The sequence below is a fragment of the Prunus avium genome, chromosome 3 (assembly GCF_965620075.1).
Source record: "Prunus avium chromosome 3, drPruAviu1.hap1.1, whole genome shotgun sequence".
Lineage (NCBI taxonomy): Eukaryota > Viridiplantae > Streptophyta > Magnoliopsida > Rosales > Rosaceae > Prunus > Prunus avium.
In genome coordinates, this window is record NC_142286.1 from 37,831,647 (window position 1) to 37,852,562 (window position 20,916).

Here is a 20,916-nt window from a genome sequence, read left to right on the forward strand (position 1 = left end):
ACATGTATATACACATACATGTCACATATATTATAAAATACATATGTACACATACATAATACATGTATTTATACATATATACATATACATAGATAGTTTTGAAAGAAAAAAAAAATCTAGTCCTAGTCCAAGCATACACCAAACACAGGATAAGTGTTATCCAACTTAGACCAAGCCAAGCCAGTCCCTAAGCATAGTCCATGCCAAGACAGTCCTGTGTACTAAACGAGCCCTAAATGTATTAGAATATTTTAAAAGTATAGCCACGGGGCTATACTGCACAAAATGTTTTTACGAACTTCATAAATTACTAAATAAGTAGTAATTAATTATTTTAAATTATTTTGTGGATTTTTTTTTTGATATACAAAATTAGTTTGTTTAGTTTAATAATTGCAATTAAGTAATATCTGAACCTTATTTAATTATTATTTATTTAATGAATAATTAGTATTTAAAATATTTTAATTAATTTCATAAGTTACTTAATAAATCATAATTAATTATATTTACTCATCTTAAATAATTTTGTCGACTTTAAAATTATTTTTAGTATTCCAAACCCTAAAAGTCGCTTAGGATGTTAGGGAAGAACTATTAGTTAAGTGATCTCTTTGTTTTTCTTATTGATCCACATATGAATCTGGTTTCTAGTTTTTCAGATGTAGGCTGTTTGTGGCACAGGGGACAGAGCCCGAAAATAATATGCATGTTTGACAAATGCCAGGTTCATTCTTGGAAAGAAGATAAAGAATGTGTTTTGAATTAGGGTTTCCAACAAAGGGTCAATATATTGAAATGGACATGGAATGGTTCCAAGTGGAACACCAGTAAGAAGTGTTTTAAGTTGATAAATGGAACACCAGTATCACCATGTTTGGGCTTTGGCAACCAAAAGTTAGTTTAGTTAGTTTAGTTAGTTGCCTATCCCACTAACTAAAAGAGTATTATTTTATACATTCTTCAAGCATAATATCAACAGTCCATAACATAGCAGTGAGAATGACCAAAACAAACCTAACTCAAAGATCATATACTTTACATTTTACATGAATAAAGAATATGACTTCACAGACACAATCTTATCTTAAGTTTTAGCCGAAATTTGTCCTGGTATTAGCGGCACAAGCTTTCTTTCTTTCTACAAGCATTTCAAATTATTGACAGAGTTCCATTGACAGACAGGTAAGTTCAAATTGTTGGACTTCAGACTCCAGCTTGAAGAAGGGGTGAGTTATGGTCATCAGTGCTTCTTGGATGGCGTATTGGCATCAGAGCTGGATCCTTATATGCAGTGCTTAATGTATCATAAAACACAGCTATTGTAGGATCATTTTGGTCTTCTCTATCTTTCTTCATCAAACACTGTATATAAAACACAGTAATTAGACCCTACATGCCAAAATGTCGGCTGAGGCATTGTTTAGCTTTTAGAAAAGACATACAAGGGACAAAAAAGTGTAGGAAAAGAAGCAATATTTGCCAATAAGATGCAACAAAAGATCATAACCGCTTGGGTTTCACTATCAGATTTTGACATAACGATATAGAGTGAATGCTATAGATCAAAGTTGGAATATTAGCTAAATACAAAATCAAAACTAAATAGATGGTTTTGGTGCCAACTTACCTCAACAGGATAGTCTTTGAATATTGGTAGAAATCGTTTACGGCAGTACTCATTAAAAAGAAGTGTGAGAATTGGAAGAGGGACAGTCAAACTAGAAGCTAAGGAAAGCTTCTTAAGCCCAAATATCCCAATTGCAATAACGTGCATCAGTACCAAGGAAAAAATTGTTGAGTTGTGCACAGTTGGCCAAAATCTTCCGCCAGTTTCATACTTGGGTGCATATACATTTAGCAGCTGTTGCAAATAGGTAAATACAATGAATAATACAAATAAAATTTCCACCAATGACCAAAAACATAACTTAGATGGTACAAACTAGGAAGTACTATCAAAGTGTCAGCAAGTATTTGAGTAGTAAGTTAGTAATTCAACTCAGCAAGGATCCTATATGAGCTTTTGATATCCCTAGAACAAATTGCCAAAAATCAAAAGACATTTCAATGAAGAGAAAATTTCACCATGCAGAAAGCTTCTTTGCCTGAGGTTTCGAGGTGCTCAGTTTGGGGTTGTATCAATTTTTCTTTGTGGTATCATGGAGCCACAGAGTGATTTTACCCTTGCACCAATAATTTTTGGGTGGTATCATGTAGCCTGATTTTACCCTATAATTTTTCGTGATACAACCTATATTTTGGAGTTTCAGTCTGCTCCTTGAAACACTAATTGTTAGTCAGAAGGACCCAATATGTTGCATTGACAGTTTTTGAAAAATAAAGTTATATCATGTCCTAACTCCCAACTTCCCTCCCATGCCACCTTTTCTCTAAATTAAATTATGATCAGTCTATGCCTTAGAGGTCTATTATAGTTAAATGAAATAGGCATTCTATGAACCACGGAGTAAATAACAATCCAATTTGACGGGTAGCTACAATTTAAATCAGGACAATGCTTAGTCATGCGGATCAATCCATAAGAAATATTGACATAATGGCATTAGATTTACAACGAGATTATGTAAATTTGTGCAATTAGTTCAGAAAATATATGTGTGCCCAAGCTGTCACTTGATTATACTGATTGTAATATTATACTATGCTATTCACCTTTAATGAGCATTAATGTTCGAAGTAGGTTGTCTCATCTTGAAAGGTAGAATTTTAATCATTTTCATCCAATAATTTTGCATAAAAAGAAAGCATTCAACTAACCTGGTTACGGTAGATTATGTATCCCAGACAACAGTAAACCAAAAGGAAGGGGAGAATCAGCGGAGCCAGGAAGAAATATGTTATTCCAAGGAGTCCAAAAAACAGAACTTTAGGAATGTCACTGTGGTATGGAATTGAAGGAACCTCAAATTCATCATCATCTTTTCCTGAAAATGGTCTTTTTATAATACTGGAAATCAGGGGATGCAGGCGGAAGAGCTCTGAGGATAGAAGACTGGTCCATCCAGATGTCACAACATATGCAATGAAGAATGATGCCTGCATCCAAGATAAAGAACATATATAATATCCTTCATCATCAATTCCTGATGTAAATAAATGGTTTCAAAAGTTCAACTTTTAACATTTAAGCCAAATCTCAAGTTCGGAAGACAAAGATACAATCATACAAGAACCACAAATTTTTTATTGATAACAAATTATCCTCCCATTATTACCAAGATTATAACTTAATGATGATCAAGAAAAAGTATTTGAAAACGTTATAGGTCGGGAAAAAATTACCAGGAAGTAGTTAAGTAAAAATTTCACCTGTTAACTTTCTGCGAACCCTCCAACAGTTCAAGGAGCTTTTTTATAGTTTAATTAAGATTTAAGAAAAATGAGAAAGGGAATGGCCATAGTAATTAATTTTCAAAAAGCTTCTTAAAACTTCATATGATTATTCCAGAGAGGAATACATGCTAACATTGCGTATGTATTTTCACCTGTGCTGGAACAGCATCAGCAAGGATTCCCGGAATCTTTTTGGGCTCAAGAAAGATATTGAACCGATAGAGAACTGACCCTGATAGTGTATTTGCCAAGAAAATGTTCCATATGGTAAACCACAACATCTTGGTGCATGCACTTTTTTCTATCTGACTGAAAGAGATGCAACCTTCCATGGATGACAACATTATCATGATGGGTGGCACAAAAGAAAGGAACAACTGAAGAATAAGACTTGGAAGATAACCTGTTATGACTTCACTGACAACTGTTCTGTACGTCAAGAAATTGTACGATTCAGCATCACGTCTTAAACAAAGAAGAGTTAATTAATGAAAATGCTATATTTTCCACTTACAGGTTCAGTATGCTTTTCAGAAAAGGAAACCACATTTCCAACTGTTCAAGATGAGTAAGGCCTTGCACTATTACAACTGGAATGAGGAATAGAATTGTAAGAGCAGCGCATGCAACCACCACCACCAGCTTGGAGATCCATCTTTTTATAAAAGATGAAGAAAAGAAGGGCCAGTGAACGTCTTGAGGCTCCGGAGCCCTCTCGGTGACCCATTCTGTGGGATTTGTTCCTTGTTGAATGTGTAAAGCTATTGCAGCACCAAGCCGGGACTTAAATGACACAAAGGCAGCTGGAACTTCCTATTATTAATATTTTTTGGGCATTGTGGAACAATCAACTACATCAAATTTCATGCTCATATAAATCAAACAATATTGGAATAATCTATTCCAATTATAATTTTTTTTCTCTAAATATTCTGATGCCTTTTAGAAGTCAAAAATATGTGCCTATTCGTGTTTATTCATGCATTTCTTAAAGCCACCATATACAAATCAGTATAACAAAAAAATAATAATAATGATGAAGAAGGGTGTTACTGATTTCTATTACGTTTCATGGATACTTTTGTTTCACCTCTTACATTCAGATTAATGCTAAAGGAATTCTTAACTAGAGGAGATCTTCTTTTATACCATTTGAAACAATTATTATCAAACTCTATTGAAAAAAATAATACCATGAATACCTTTCCTGCCACTGACAATTGCTCCATTCTCAAATTATCTTCTAAATTTTCCAATTTCTTTCCGTATTGATCTAAAACATCAACTTTGCGTCCAAAAAGCCCGCAAAAGCCATCACGTCTAGATCTTTGCTGGGGCTTAGTTTCCGATTTCAGATGCACAAGCCTTCTGTATAGCTTTTCTGCATCACTCTACGAAAAGAAAAAATATATATGAATCATTGTCAATTTCTCATTTGATAAAGAAATGTTATAACTGTTACAATTTTAGTGTCTGAAAACAACCCTATTTCGAAATTATGCATTACAAATTTGTTCAGATGTTCTTAGGTATGATGTTTTCAGAAACCCAAAATATATATATACATATACATATAGGGTACGCCTGATGGCCAGGCAGGGTGAGACGAAGCAAGCAGGAAGGGACTCAGGTATGATGTTTAAGCAACTAAATAAATATAGGCTACAACTGATGACCAGGAAGGGTAGGATGAAGCAAGCAGAAAGGGACTCTGAGGTGCGATATGTAAGAACCTAAAAAGAATACACATAGCAATTACAGAAGCACCAAGCAGGGCCTTAGAAAACAAGCCAAAAAAAACTAACTTGTTGAGGATTAGTCTGACACTCCTTGATTAAAGTTACAAGGTAATACCCTCGTAAAATTAAATGTATGGCATGGTGGTGAAATAGTCAAGTCAATGCAGATCACAGAGCTCGAAAACAAATTAATTCTTAAACATTTTGTTCTTCAGTCAAGAATTATGAGGTGCAGAGGCTACATAAACAGGATAAACTACTTTCTGCTTGATTACTTGCACACATTGTCAGGACTATCCAAAAAAAAATGCATTCAAACATAGGCACATAACATGATTATAAGTGAAAAATAAATGACTTCCCATACTTATTTTCCAAAATAAACTCCCACAATAAATATGACCCCTGTGGGCCGTGAGGAGTGGGGACAAAAGATTGAATCAATTATCCATACGGAATGCTTACAGTGAGACGTTGGAGTTTGTTGGTTCGGCGAACCACTGCATGTGAAAGATAAGTAGAAGGATAATACTCTGTAAAAAATCTCTCAACAGTTTCACTGCAGCTGCTCCCAGATGAGACAGGAATACCACGAACTAATATTGTAAATTGATGAGGCTGAGGTTTGGATGAATAGTAGTGCGCATATCTCTTTGATGAGATATAGCCATACTCCTGCAGTTATAGTCATCAAGTTGAAATCAGTGTTGATTCTTTCTTCTAAATGAACCAGAAAACGATGGAATAAGCCATAAAAAAACAAAATCTGACTTACATAATGAAGAAGATAGCAGACGACTCCACTGAAAATGTATACTGCACAAAAGTGAACCCATAACCTTGGGAGACCAAAACTAATAATCAGGTGATCTTCAGAATAATTTTATTATGCCTACTATAAATATAATAAATCCAAATGTACTTGAACATTATCTAGGAACATCAAAGAGAACTACTCCACATAGAGGTCGAAATTAGTTTGAATAATATGTGAGAAGGATATTCAACAGACCTAAGTCCATATCTTGGCATGAGCTTGAACAACTTCATTCTTAACTCTTAGTCTATGAATGTGCAAGCACAAAAAGTAAGAGAAAACTCCAACTCAGTTGCTGGTATCTAGGAGCAATATTTCCCATCTAAGTTAGCTTATTTAATCTGCCAGAGTCTGACAAAAACGAAATATAACAAAGCTGCCACACAGGAATTATAAGATACACCAGAGACCTATATCCAAATCTCAACCTAAGCTCATACGGCTTCACCTGCAGTCTAAGGCTATGAATGTGCGAGCACAAAGAGGGAATCCTAGGTCTTTAACGTTTTATTGATTGATGCACTAACTTATAAAGGGCATATAGTGCATAGACTTGAAAGCCACTGAAATGGATTACTGCATTGGGGAACAATGTGTGGAAATATGATGCAGGGCTATACAAGGCACTCAACACATCGTAGCAAATGCAACAATGAGTCAAAGAATAATAACGGCAGTGTTTAAGACTGCAATTTCATGTCAAGTTAATCTTTTGTCAACAATATTTCCACAAGTTTCAATCAAGAGCAGCTACAGATGACACTCCGAACCAGACAATTACCATTTTGAGCCATCATTAACATTTGAAATACTGAAGGAGTCCAAAGACTTGTTGGGCAAATCAGAAAAATCAAAATCCACATTGAGCTGGCTCCCCAGATAATTTATTGGAAGAAGAATGAGAACCCCAACAATCCCAGCAAAGCCAAAGACTCTCAAACTGCATAAAAACAAACAAAATAAACTCAAATATGCACTCGAAAAAGCAAAATCAATCTCAACATACCCTGCAATTCTAGCTTATATAGCAACCTGAAGATAAAAATGCGCATGAAGACCACAGCATCTAAGCTGGTGACTGAGAGGAGCTCATCTTCAGAGGGCTGCCATGCCCTTTTCACCCAACCTGCAGTTGGTAACAGCCTCTCGAAATTGAAACCATTTTTTTGCTCAGATCCTTCTTTAGCAGCAACCAAGCGTGGTGCATAGACTTCAAGATTACTGGGTTGCTTCCTCAATACAGAATATAGAGTGAAGAAGAGGAGACAAAGACCAAGATTGATTCCTACTGATGTTAAAAGTGCCCACACTATCATATCTTCAAACAAAACAACTCAACCTCAACTGGGCAAACTGCAAATTATATATTTGTAGTGCAAAGATGACATTACAATCTCAAGTCTCCAACTTTAACGAAAGAAAGCATCACCCAATTGGGAAAGTGAGAACCTGTAAGCAGCTGTGTGAGTGTGAGCGCGAGGGACAGGGCAGGGGCAGCAAGGGGAATTTATGCTTATGAGGCTTGCTTAAGCAAAGGAAGGTACGTAATATTTGGGATTTTCTCAACGTAACCGACTTTATTTCAAGCAAGTCACCGCTTACCGGCCCAAATGTCACTCTCAAGTAGGGGTCAACCCGACTGAACTGTCAGCTCAATCATAATGGGTTAGTTGGCCAAAAAATTAGCAGATTTTAAGTTTAAAAAATCATTAACCGCTATGTACGGGTTGGAATCAAAACTTAAAAGTATGCTTAAGATTGGGTTAATCCGACCGAACTGCCCAACTAGATTACAAGAAATCTGGGTTGAGTTGAATTGGCCTAATAATGAGCAAGTCTTGGGTCCAAGAATAAACTGCTATAGAATTGGGTTACGGATTGGGACTAAAACCAACCCAACTCAACCCATGCCCACCTTTACTCAAGCTCAACCAATGGAGGATATAGAATTTGAAAGTTGGTCGTGCAAAACATATGTACTAAACTCAACAGTACCAGTGAATTTCATTAATAAACATAAAAAGATACACCTAATCGGGGAACAAATTGAGCGTTACCCTCAAATGCATCTCTATGCATAAATAAAAGCTTAACAAAAACAAAAATCACAAGTAAATGTAACGCAATACAAAACAACACTATTTAAATCCAAAAGTTTATCCTACGTAGAGCTGGCAATGGGTCGTGTCATGTTGTATCAAGATTATATACGTGTCAGGAATGCTCAACCCAAACCCGACCTGTTTAATAAATGTGTCATCATGAGTTGACCCGTTAAGTTCTCGTGCGGGTTTCGGGTGATATCGAGCTGACCCGCTAAGTGGTAGCAACTAAAAGACATTAAAAAAAAAAATTAGAAAAATGAAGAATAAACAAATAAACATGTTAGTGGGTTGGCGGGTTACATGGGTATTTTAGCGGGTTGGCGGGTTAATATGTATTTTAGCAGGTTGGGTGGTTGACCCGTCATGACCCGTTTTGTTAAACGAGTTACATAGGTATTTTAGCGGGTTGGCGGGTTAACTCGAAACCTACTAATTTATTAAACAGGTCATGGCGGGTTGACTCGAAAATGACATGAATTTTAATCGTGCAGGTTGAACCCGCTAAATTCTCGTGCGGGTTTCAAGTCGTGTAATGGGTCGTGCTCGAAATTGCCACCTCTAATCCTACGAGAAGCTTAGGGGCTCGTTTGGTACACCGTATTAGACTCTGTATAAGAGTAAATAGTCAATGTCAGGTGTTTGGTGTCTACTTGTATTATTTAATTACTTGACTATTTTATACGAGTTGGGCTTTTAATACTCTCCTTACCTGACTAACTAATATAACTCACACACTCCGGTTTAGATAATACATGCTTAATTATACAGCTAGGGAAAAGAACACACATGTTCACATGAAAAATTCAACGACGTTATTTTCATCTTCTTCTCCCTAGGGTTCTTCTCTGTTATCTTCTCCAGGTATCCATATATATATATATATATATATATATATATATATATATATATATATATCTCTCTCTCTCTCTCTCTCTCTCTCCCCCTCTCATACTCTCACCAATATACTTATTCTCTCTTCTTCTTTCTTCATCTTCTCTTTCTTTATATATTCCTCTTTTATTAAATTTTTGTGGAAATTAGGTTATAAGTTTTCCTTTTTTACCTTTTTTTTTTCTTGATATATTGGAACAATACATGCGGCTCTATATCCAACTCAATAATCAAAAAATCAAATAATCATCATGTGGCTGTGTATCCAACTCAATAATCAAATAATCAAATAATCATCATGCGGCTGTGTATCCAACTCAATACATGTTGTTCAGTTTTTCTTGCATTTTTTTTTTTATGTATTTCATCTTCTCCAGGTATCCAACTCAATAATCAAATTATCATCCCAAGTCAGCAATTAGAACAATACATGCGGCTATATTTTTCTTGCTGTATTTTTTTTTTCCTACTTTTGATGCTTTGTTAGTTTGTTTTCTGGTTATTTCCATGTTGTTATTACTGGCTGTTGATGATAGGACCCGCCCCGAATTCCTCGAAATCTAGGACGAATCTCGTGAAAGTTCTAGCATCTTACCGATGTCAGGCCCACTTACTAAGAAACGAGACTTTTTGCCGAAAATTCGGTAGTCTCCCCTGAAAATCGGACATTTCCCAAATTTCTCAACATGTTAAAAATGCAATTAATATATCCCAGCAGGCAGCATGCACAAGGTGAATTCATACAGTTTACAACAGAGGCCTCCGTCCTCCCAAATCAAACTCTAGCACGGGTGATAACAAAGCAATCTAAGAGTTTCAGTTTACAAACGATAACAAAGTTAAACGGGAGAGGAACGAACAAAGTTAAACTACTGAGACTCGAGGTTCGGAAGCTCAGGGCTCGGCTTTGCTGCTCAACTCAGTCAACTACAATCTGGGGGCGCAAAACGGAGAAGTGTGAGTAGACAAAAAACAAAGTTTAGTTCACACTTGAAACCAACATAATATAACCCCACCGTTTAGAAAACGATGTTGAAAACCATATGCATTCAAACCATCATGGATATATATATATATATATCCGGAATCCCATAAGGATAATTAGTTTCTCAACCCAAACAAAATTTTCATACCAATCACAAACCATTACCTCGAAACATGTGCCCGTTGGCACAGTGAGCGAGGAAGTATCCTCACCGATAAATAATAATAAACGAATAGTTATATATATATGTACATAATATGAAATATATAAATAAATATATAAGTATGACATCACCTAATTTGTACCGGGAAAACAATTCAACTGGAGGATTGTTTGACTAGTCCACATGGAAGAATCATCAATTGGCTAGGGAACGAGCCGTCTAATTGGGACTAAGCTATCCAGCACGTACAGCAGAATCCTCAATACTCATACGCCTGTGACAAGTCTTACGTGTGCAGACTAACCCCGCTAAGGGTCTACGAAACACCCCGTCAAGGGTGCCCGGGTTCCAACATATCCAAGTATCTCAATTTTCAGGTATCCGGGGAGGTATATAGGGTAGTGCGTATAGCACTTCAAACTGACATACTAAAATCCATTTTCTTTCCATATGCTCACATCAATACCCCACGTACCCCACACATAACCAACCATAGCTAGAAATTCTCAAAATTCATATATATAAATTCAAGATACTCAAATATGGCAAAACCCAAATATATTGCAAATACTTTACAAAAATATTAAGTTCAACAATTGAATATATAACGAATTCAATAAACCATTAAATCCATATGCATAGTTTTTCCATCATAAAACAATGCTTATTATTTGAAAACAAAGTCCACTCACAAGTAGTCCCACACTACTTGACCTTGAGAAGGTCCCGTCTGCTGCGTGCGAGTAGCTGGAGTACCTATTTACAAACACGAGCGCTAGATTAACATAAAGCGATTCGAACTAGAACTTTAAATAAAATCCTAGTTTCCCGGGATTCAAGTGTGTGTACGCCGAACGAGAGGTTCTTAAAGTCCAACTACGTGTTCTAGACGATGAAATAGCCTCAGAAAATGCTCGGTCAAACTTCCAAAATCTGGTCAACTGGGCCTGTAGGGCCCATGACCTCCATTTTCCGATCTGAAGGTTCATATGGGTTCAATAAGGTTTAGATTACACGTCCAGCAAGTTTGGTCTGAATCGAATGGTCATATCGCTCGCGATCGCACGATCGGATGGTTATCGTTTTACACAAACTTTAAGTCATTGAATCGGAGCATCTGGGACTCCAATTCACGATTCGCAAATTCCTACACGATCCTAGAGATGTCTAGATCAACATATATGAAATTGGAGTCAATCTAATGGTCTGAACATATCGAACCCTGATAACGCCAAATATGCGTAATCCGATCGACGGTCAAACGATAACCAAATTCAAATCCGAGCATACCGTCGTGCTCAGAACGACATGGGGATTATTTTAGGACCCAATGGCCCTCCACAAAGTGGCCCACACGCCTGCAACGCGTGGGTGGCCAAAGAGATTCCGGCGACTGAAAAATCTCCAAACCGCCAGTCAAGACCTATATCTACATGATTATGACAATGAATGGAGCAACTTTTATTCTTGGACCAACCTCAAAAAGTGACCAGAGGTGGCCGGAATCGCGAACCAAAACTGGCCAAAACTTTAAGCAATAAAAACCGGTTCAAAACCCAGAAATTAATCCTAAACAACCCAACCAACATCTAGAACACATTGAGAGGATGAAAAAGCATACCTAGATCGAAGAAATTGGTGGTCGGAATCGTCCGAATGAACTCCGGGAAGTTTTACGTAAAAACAGCTAGTTTTCTCGAATTTTCTAGCAACCACAGGCAACGGTGCCGTCGGAGGTAGGGTGGGGGTAGGAAGAGGAGATTGAGCTGGTCCTTTTGGGACCGATATCACCCAATCCTAATTTAATATTAAATTATTAAATTATTCAAGTAAAAGACAATTGTACCCTGAGAATATTTTAATGGGTTTAAAGTTGACTTTTTGATTGGGACAGAATTTGGAGGTTTTAGTAGTACCGTTGCATAGAGTAAGTCGAGATGAGTCCTTAGACAAGTAGTGGGATCAAATCGGAGTTGTAATGAAAAAGTTACGATCAACAAAAATGTAGTGGCACAACCGTAAATATTTCAAAGTTTAGTTTAAAAAAATTTATAAAAATAAAATAAAATTAAAAAAACCAGATTTTTATTTTCTCTCCATCTCTCTCTCTCTCTCTCTCTCTCCCCCCATGAACCAACCCCCTCTTCCCCCCTCCCCCTTTTGTTTTTTTTTTTTTAAAACAATCGGTGGCTCCAAAGAGTCACCGCCGTCGCCACAGGTCGCCTCCGGCTACAGGACCGGACCCAAAAGAACCCCTTCCTCTTCCTCTTCCAGCCCCACCCGATCTCAGCCTCGATCTGCCGCTGCCAATGATCGGTTCATAATTGTATATCATTTTGTACCCTTCTAGCTTATGATTTGGTTATGTTATTGAGTTAAACTTGTGCTTTTAATCCATTTTCTGTTTTGATAAGTCCATAATTTCATACACTTGCTTGCCTTCTTTACTTAGTGATTTTGCTTAGTTTCTCTTTATTTTGAGTCACTTACCTCTATTTGTGTGTTTTGTAGGTTAAGATAGCAAGAGATCACATTTGATGCAATCCATGCATGTTAAGGGCTGATTGGCAAAGAGCAAGAGCTTAAAGACAAAACCAAAGTTGGGCCACACTTCTTGTCAGTCCAGTTTCGTAAGTCACCTTGCAGGTCTCATTTCAGCAATCTGCACAACTCGGATGAGGAGACATTCTTCATAGAAGTTGTTCAATTGGGTGTCTAGTATAACATATCCAAAATTCAGCCCAATTGAACATATGTGGAGTCCTTAGCCCGTCCAACACTGAACCATGCTCAGGAGGATTTGCAGCTGCCAGCTTTGAGCCTTGTCTCCTCCTTTAAGCCATGTGCCTCACCCATGCTGCAACTGACTTTGGATCCAACATAATGAGTGAAGTGGGGAGGCATTCCAGCTATGAAATTCTAAAGGAGCAAGTTGGTACATGCTGGAGCTATTATAGAGAAAGCATGTGCATGCATGTAAAGCAAAGAAATGAAATGAAGTCAATTCCAGTCTCTGTTCGGCTGCCAACTTGCAAGGCCCAAAACGCACACTTCTACTGCTCTGATGGGAATACTTTCTTCATAGAAGTTGTTCCAATGGGTGTCTAGTATAACATATCCAAATTTGAGCACCATTGGATACGTTTTGAAACCTCTGGCCTTCCTACACCAAGACTGGTTCAGAAAACTCGTTTTTCAGCAACCAAAAGGCAACCACATGGGTTGGCAACCAAAAGGCAACCACATGGGTTGGCAGCAAAGGCAGCCACAACTGATCACCTTTGAACCCATGTGAAGATGCTTGAGGTGCAGCAAAAGATGAAGGATGGTGTGGGAGTTCATCATGATGTTCCTCCCTCTTAGCCCTATAAATAGAGAAGCCTTCAAGCTTCAAAACACACCCCAAGGGGGGGAGCTCTCAAACACTTCTCTAGAGCTCCCTTCCCTTCTCTCCCTCAAATTCTCTTAGTTTCCTTTCAAGTTGTAAATTGTTGTAACAAAATGAGTTTACTAAATTTTCCTTCAAGTTTTCTTAGTTCCACTTTACTTTTATTTGTAATGTACATTCTTTCTTAAGTATTCAAGTTTAATTAGTTTCCAAGTTTCAATTATGGTTTTTGTTCTTATTCATTATGCTTATAAGTTAATATGCTAGTTTGAATGATTGATCACCATTTAGGCTTGCATGTTAGCTATCTTGGTTTGAATTAAGAGTAGACACCATGCTTTAATTCGAATTGAACTATGGATAAGAAGAGTATGTATGGACATTCGACAACAGGGATTAGATACATGCTTGGTTGTTTAAATTGTTCTTCTATGCTTAATGGGTTCCTAATGCTTAGTTTTAGGTTAGACAACAAATGATCAAATTAGGGAATTAGGAACACAAGGTTATGACCAAACACCATGGCTTAATCATACTTTAGCTAGAATCAATCCGTTAATCTAATTGAACTTGGGAACTTATTTGCTTGAGTTATTTCCTTTTTTCTTGTTTTATTTATTTTCTTTTTCATTTCTATTTTGTGTAAGGGAAACAAATTGGATCATTCAATCACCAATCCTCGTGGGATCGACCTCGCACTTACATATGCTATACTACCAAACGGCTCGTGCACTTGCGAGTATCACAAGTTGAGGATGCAGCTGAATCCATTTTGGTGCAGCTGAATCGAAGCAACAGCCAACGCTGGAAACCGTAAAAAATAGGCCATTTTTTACGTAATTTTTCGGAGCCTCGTTCGGGTGATTCCGGTGATCAAATCTTGCGATCCAGGTATGCTTTCTCATCATCTCAAGGTGTTATAGCTGCTGGTTGTATAGTTTAGGAGAAATTTCTGCGTTTTGAGATGTAAATAAGCGATGGAAGTTTTGGTCGGTTTCGGCATCCGATTCCGGCCACTTCCGTCGATTTTTTGAGGTAGGTCCAAGAACAAAAGTTGCTCCACTCTATGTGGTGATCATGTAGGTATAAGTCTTGACTGACGGTTTGGAGATTTTCGGATAACCAGAATTACTTTGGACACTTTTTGGTCAGTCCTTGAGTCCTAAAATCATCCTCACGTCGTCCTGAGCATGATGGTATACTCATATATGAATTTGGATATCATTTGATCGTTGATCGGATATCGGATATTATGCGTTATCCGGGTTCGATATGTTTGAATCGTTGGATCGACTTCATTTTCAAATATGTTGATCTAGGCACTTCTAGGATCGTATAGGAATTCACGGATCGAGAATCGGAGTCCCGAATACTCCACTTCAATAACTCAAAGTTTAGATAAACTATAACCGTCCGATTGTGCGATCATGAGTGATTCCATCGTTCAAATCGGACCAAACTTGCAGGATAGGTATAGTAATCTTAATTATATATATGCAAATTATATTGTCTATATTTCCACTTAAATTATCAAATAATTTTTTTGTAGAACAATAGTCTAATATGATGTTATCCAGAACAGCATCAAACACAATATAACTTAGTCAGACTATTTATCCGGAACAGCACCAAATACCTTATAATGTTATGGATAAACAGTCAGTACTCTCTAGAACATATTAATACTATCCGACAGAAATTAGTCAGTACAGTCCAACGTTCCAAACGAGCTCTAGTTAAACGTACCAAATGAGCCCAGAAACAAAACCGTGAGGGCAAACGGGGGCCCAAAGCGGACAATATCGTGTTACGGCAGAGCTGATCTGGGATGTGACATTTGCCACGTTTGGGTTATGAATTGACTATTCATGTGACCGTAACGGGTTTAAGGGGGCAACTTACCACTATGGTAAACCCCTCGGTCATGAATTGAGTATTCTAGTTATCTATTGTACACATATTATGATATTTTAATAAAGGCTTAATATCACAAAACGTCCTTAAGGTTTACAAAACTATCATATTGCATCCTTAATATTTTTTTTTTTTTTTTGGTATCATTCGTGGTCCTCAAGTTTAGGATGTGTGATCACAAATGGTCCATGCCCTTAGGTTCCATCAAAAACTCTGTTAGTTTACTGACGTGACATATATATATATCACAAAACATCCCTAAGGTTCACACACCTATCACAAATGGTCCCTATGAAATTTTTTAATTTTTTAATTTAAAATTCATAAAATTTTGGTTTTCTTTTTAAAATTATTTAAAAGTATGTATTGTATTTAAATACACGTGACACTATATTTTTGAAGATGTGGGCTCCACATATATGCCACATCAACAAACTAATGAAGTTTTTTTAAAATAATTTAAAATTCATAAAATTTAAAAATGAAAAAACCATTTATAGAAGAATTTTAACCTTGAGGACCATTTATGAACCCTAAACCATTCGTTTTTTCATTTTTAAGTTCTATGAATTTTAAATTATTTTTAAAATATTTCATTAGAGTTGTTGAAGTGACATATATGTGGAACCCACATCTCCAATAATATATAGTGTCACTTGTGTTTAAAATACAATATATATTTTTAAATAATTTAAAATTTATAAAATTTTAAAAAGAAAATCAAAATTTTAAGAATTTTAAATCAATTTTAAAAAAAAAATTTGCAGGGACCATTTGTGATATATGCCACGTAAGGAAACTAACGGAGTTTTTTATGAAACCTAATGGCAAAGACCATTTGTGATCGCACATACTAACCTTAAGGTTCACGAATGACACAAAAAAACATTAAGGATGCAATTTGATAGTTTTGTAAACCTTAGGGACGTTTTGTGATATTAAACCTTTAATAAAATATATTTTCCACACAAAAAAAGGGTTTATTATAAATAAACCCAATCCTAGACATGTATTTATAAAAAAAAACCCACACACTATTTAAACATAGAAACACACCCAAAATCAACCCCAAAATCAACAATTGTATATTTTTTGGGTGTGTTTATAAATGGATTTTGAGTGTGTGTAATGATGGATTTTGGGTGTGTTTATAAAGTGTTTTGGGTGTTGAGTTTTTTTATAATTTCAGCCCCTATTTTGGGTGTTTTAGTGAAACTCCCAAAAAAAAACCCCACGACCCGGTTTTCAGCAGGAAGAGCCAAGTGTAATACCCGAGCATACCACGGTCGGTGATTTTATCGGAAGGATGCACACAAAATTAATACAACTGTTGGCTCCATTTCGCGCACATTGCCGTTTTGATCTTTTTCAATAGCAAACCACCACCGCCTGGTAGAAACATTCAACACCCGCCACGGACCTCAGGCTCGTTTCCGGCGATCCATCTGAATCTCCGATCTTAACAGGCCTGTACCCTTTATTCAATTGATCTCAGATCGTTCAAATTATTATCATAGTTGCACAATTCAATCTCCTAATTTTGATCGATTTAGGGCTTTATTTTGATTCATTTGTAAATTGTATGATGGTTGAATGCAGAGAGAAATTTAGGGAAAGATGAGTGACGTATTTGAAGGGTACGAGCGCCAATACAGTGGGCTCTCTGCCAACCTCACCAAAAAGTGTACGGTAGCTGGTGCTCTTGATGGAGGTTCAATTCCCACTCTTTCTTATTTGGTTTCTATTTTTCGTACATGTGATTTTTATATGTAGCTACCCCGAATTTAGATGATTTAGTTTGTATTTAATTGTGCCGGCGGCATGGATTTTATGGATAAAGTTTCAGTCTTTTTGTTTAAGCATAGGTATCCCAAACCTGGTGGAGGATCTTAATGTATGTCTGGAATTTGCCTTAATTGTGCGACAACTGACTTCTCGGTTTTGGTTGGTGGGGGATATGTGTTTACCTGATCACTAGACTGTTAATTTGAGATGATGCTAAGTTGCTAACATAAATGATGCTTCTTTATTTGAGGTTGAAAACTTAGTAGTAGCTCTAGGTTTAGTGATCTTGAAAGATGTTGGAAATCATTAGGCTGATAGAGCTCCACTGGTTTGAAGAATCTTATGCTTAATGTATTAAAATGGTTGTTTGAAAGTAGACTTTGCCTATGATTTATTGACCAAGAGGAAAAAACAAGAAAGAGAGTGGATGGGATCTGGTATTGCACATTACTTGTATGTCTACTCTAAGATTGGGCCAATTTATACTCTTAAAATTTTCAACAATTGAATGCCATTGAAATGGATGGGAGACTAATCCATTCTGACTTTTTGGATGTTGAGTATTGTAGCAACACCCGCCATAAGTAGTGGATTGGAGTGTTGCAGGTACAAAAATACAAAGAAAAAGGTTTTTAAGTCATTTCATGCAATGATGAACTTAAGAATAATATTTCCAATTTTGCTCGTTGTGGGTTTATACATGCTTATAATCAGGTTTTGCTTCTTCTTTAATCTGCAGAGCAAAAGAAGCAAAAGATTTCTGAAATAAAGGCTGGAATTGATGATGCAGAATCTTTGGTAATTAGTTAAACTTCTCTCCTTGGGAGGATTAGTTTCTGTTATTTCCTTTTACTTTTTATTAAATGGAATGTTTCTCAAAAAATTTCAGATCCGGAAAATGGACCTCGAGGCAAGAAGTTTGCCACCAAATATTAAAGCTGTGCTTCTTGCTAAGTTGAGGGAATATAAATCAGATCTGAATAATCTGAAAAGCGAAGTTAAGAGACTTGTATCTGGTAACTCATATTCATCTGCCCGAGATGAGTTGTTGGAATCAGGCATGGCTGATACTCTGACGGTATGTTTAGATCCTAATAGCTAATTTTTATGTTTCTAATAGTTATTAAATATATGTGTGATTCATTACGTAGTAGTGAGTTTGTGAGGAAGAATACACTTTGGTGAGCAAATCAGTCAGTGAACATTCTCATCAATTTCTGGTTTGAGTTGATGGCCACTTGCTTATTGGAAACAAAGATGCTCCATAGAAGCATCCTTGTGCGTGATTGTGTCTCTACTTTCTATTACATATAAGAAGTGCAGAAAGAATGTGTGTGAGATTCTTTGAAATTCGTTTCACTAAGCACTTCTGTCATAATTGTTAGTTTTTCCTCTATTATGACGTATGATGAGACTAGTGTGTGCATTCCAGAGCTTTGTATTTGGTGCACTAAACATCCATGACTGTTTCAACCCTTCTGCTCTGAAAGCTCATCCTTTCTTGAATTTTGGATAACTTGTTTGCCACTACTAACTGATGCAAATGCAATAGGCATCAGCTGATCAAAGAGGAAGGCTAATGATGTCAACAGAGAGATTAAACAAGTCTAGTGATAGAGTTAAGGACAGTAGAAGAACCATGCTGGAAACAGAAGAGCTTGGTGTTTCAATCCTTCAAGATCTGCATTCACAGAGACAGTCTCTGTTACATGCAAATAACACGGTAATTATCTTTTCAGGCTTTATATTCATTTTAGGGTCGATTAACTATCAATTTCATCTTTTTTCCCTTACGTTTGGTCAGTAGTATGCACACCTTCCCTTCCTTCTGAGTAATGTATGAGAATAATGAAATTACACCATTGTACTTCGTGCTTTTGGACGTACCACCTCTTGGACATGATTTACTCTTCATCTTCTTTTCATAGTTTTTAGTTTTAGTTTTCAGCAGTGAGCTATGGCTGTATGTATCCATTTACTTTACTAAAAATAAGTTTTTCGAAGCACAAAAGTTGTTGGTATAACTGTTTGCTATCAATGCAAGAACATATATGGCACCCTTGGACATAATTATTTGACTGTTTTCTTTCTATTGCAGCTTCATGGGGTGGATGACAACATAGGGAAAAGCAAGAGAGTTTTGACTTCCATGGCACGGAGGATGAGCAGGAACAAGTGGATTATTGGCAGTGTTATTGCCGTTCTTGTCATTGCCATCGCCTTGATCTTGTACTTCAAACTTAAATAGCCAAGACATTTTCTCTTGTTTGAGCTTGTGGGTGTTTCGAATGAACAGATTTTCATTTTCTTGTTTCTCCTTATTTTTCGAGTGTGCAAAATTGAGTTGTCAAGATGGAGATGCTTGATTGTGTAGTAATGGCAAAATATTGATACCTTTCGATTCTTTGCTGGTTGTATTCGCTTAAAAAGACATATGCTTTGCTTTCACCATGAGTGGGTTCATTACTCATTAAGTACAGTTAATCATATATCGGAAATTTTTTCCTTCTTCTCTATCTGAATAACTCCCATCTTACTCGAACTTGGGTGCAAAGAGACGGGCCTCACCATTCTGACCAACTAGCATAACTCACGTATCCCATCCTCCCATGTTACTAAGGGGGGTGTATTCAATTAAGATTTTAAAAGAGTTAATGGAGTTATAAAGTTTATAGAGTTCAATGTAGTTCAATTGATTTCTATCAACTCCACATAGAGTTTGATTGAATTCCTAGATTGATTTGGATGGTGTTTGTTAGAGTTTTATCATATATAGCTGTCGAAAGTGTTGAGGATCCTCATTCAGTACCTTATTTATATAATTGTACCCAATTGTAGAAATTGGGCGTCGAGCTAACGAACGTTCAATATGACCATCATGTATGAGAGCCATTAAAGCATTGAGCACTTGAGCTATTGCTTCTGTTGCCATCAACAATATCTTAATGGTTTCAGAATCATGCCCACATAAACTTTTTCTACCAGTTCAGCTCGAGTTATGGTCTCAACTGAATTATTATTTGCTTCAAACTCAGTTTTAGGTTTCTTTCTTGGAGGGAGCTTTTCTAATGGAGCTTCCAAATTCGTGTCTAGAAAAGGTGATGAAGTAAAATTACCAGACGACAAATCCAGAACTATGACGCATAAGTTGAGTAAAACTGTGATATCTTGTCTTAAACCATTTCAGACGACTCTGATATTGATGATAAGTTTTTTGGCATCCAAGTTTTGCATTAAGAACAGGAAGTATCTTGCTTTCTACTATTTGCTTGCTTAGCAAACCATTAGAATCGCGCCATCCACGGTTGGCAGCATCAACCATTAGTTCTAATAGCATATTGCTCTCTTTCGAGGTCCATGGGTTATAAGGTGTTTTTCCTTTTCCTTGTTGTGAATCTCCCATTTATAATGTTACTAGATAATACATGCAATCTTTAATTAGTTCATAAGAATATATATATATATATATATATATATGAAGATAATTTTTTCCCTTTTTGTTTTGGCATGGACTATATATATATATATATATATATATATATATATATATATATATATATATATATATAAAGAAGGGAAACGCAAAACCAAAAAAAAAAAGATGATTGTAGATGAAGAAGGCTATCGATATTTGATGAATAGCAACCAAAAAAAAAAGGATGATGTAGAAAAATTACATAAACAAAAAAAAAACAGCAACCAAAAAACTATTCAAGAAAAAAAAAACAGCAACAAAAAAAAAAGAACGAAGCAAAAGCAGAATCTTTGGTTC

The 20,916-nt window shown here is 36.4% G+C and overlaps 2 protein-coding genes across 4 annotated transcripts; one reads left to right on the forward strand and one right to left on the reverse strand.

The window, feature by feature from the left end:
* Window positions 1-933: 933 nt before the first annotated feature.
* On the reverse strand, window positions 934-7,439 carry LOC110748707 (hyperosmolality-gated Ca2+ permeable channel 2.3-like). Of its 3 annotated transcripts, XM_088250851.1 has the most exons (11): window positions 6,946-7,439; window positions 6,695-6,853; window positions 5,872-5,935; window positions 5,562-5,771; window positions 4,560-4,748; window positions 3,872-4,170; window positions 3,761-3,786; window positions 3,510-3,682; window positions 2,782-3,060; window positions 1,631-1,864; window positions 934-1,365 (listed from the first exon to the last, which is right to left on the reverse strand). In XM_088250851.1, exons 1-11 carry the CDS (start codon window positions 7,227-7,229, stop codon window positions 1,207-1,209), a joined length of 2,076 nt encoding a protein of 691 aa, XP_088106977.1. In that variant the 5' UTR covers window positions 7,230-7,439; the 3' UTR covers window positions 934-1,206. The 3 variants fall into 3 exon arrangements, with proteins under 3 accessions (XP_088106977.1, XP_088106976.1, XP_088106978.1); XM_088250850.1 differs by having other exon boundaries at window positions 3,510-3,786; window positions 6,946-7,438; XM_088250852.1 differs by lacking the exon at window positions 6,946-7,439 and having other exon boundaries at window positions 3,510-3,786; window positions 5,872-5,912; window positions 6,695-6,834.
* Window positions 7,440-16,665: 9,226 nt separating this feature from the next.
* On the forward strand, window positions 16,666-19,658 carry VTI13 (vesicle transport V-snare 13). Its single transcript, XM_021956819.2, has 6 exons — window positions 16,666-16,825; window positions 16,959-17,070; window positions 17,884-17,942; window positions 18,034-18,222; window positions 18,697-18,867; window positions 19,243-19,658. The coding sequence occupies exons 2-6, from the start codon at window positions 16,977-16,979 to the stop codon at window positions 19,390-19,392; spliced, it is 663 nt and encodes a 220-aa protein (XP_021812511.1). The 5' UTR covers window positions 16,666-16,825; window positions 16,959-16,976; the 3' UTR covers window positions 19,393-19,658.
* Window positions 19,659-20,916: the final 1,258 nt, after the last annotated feature.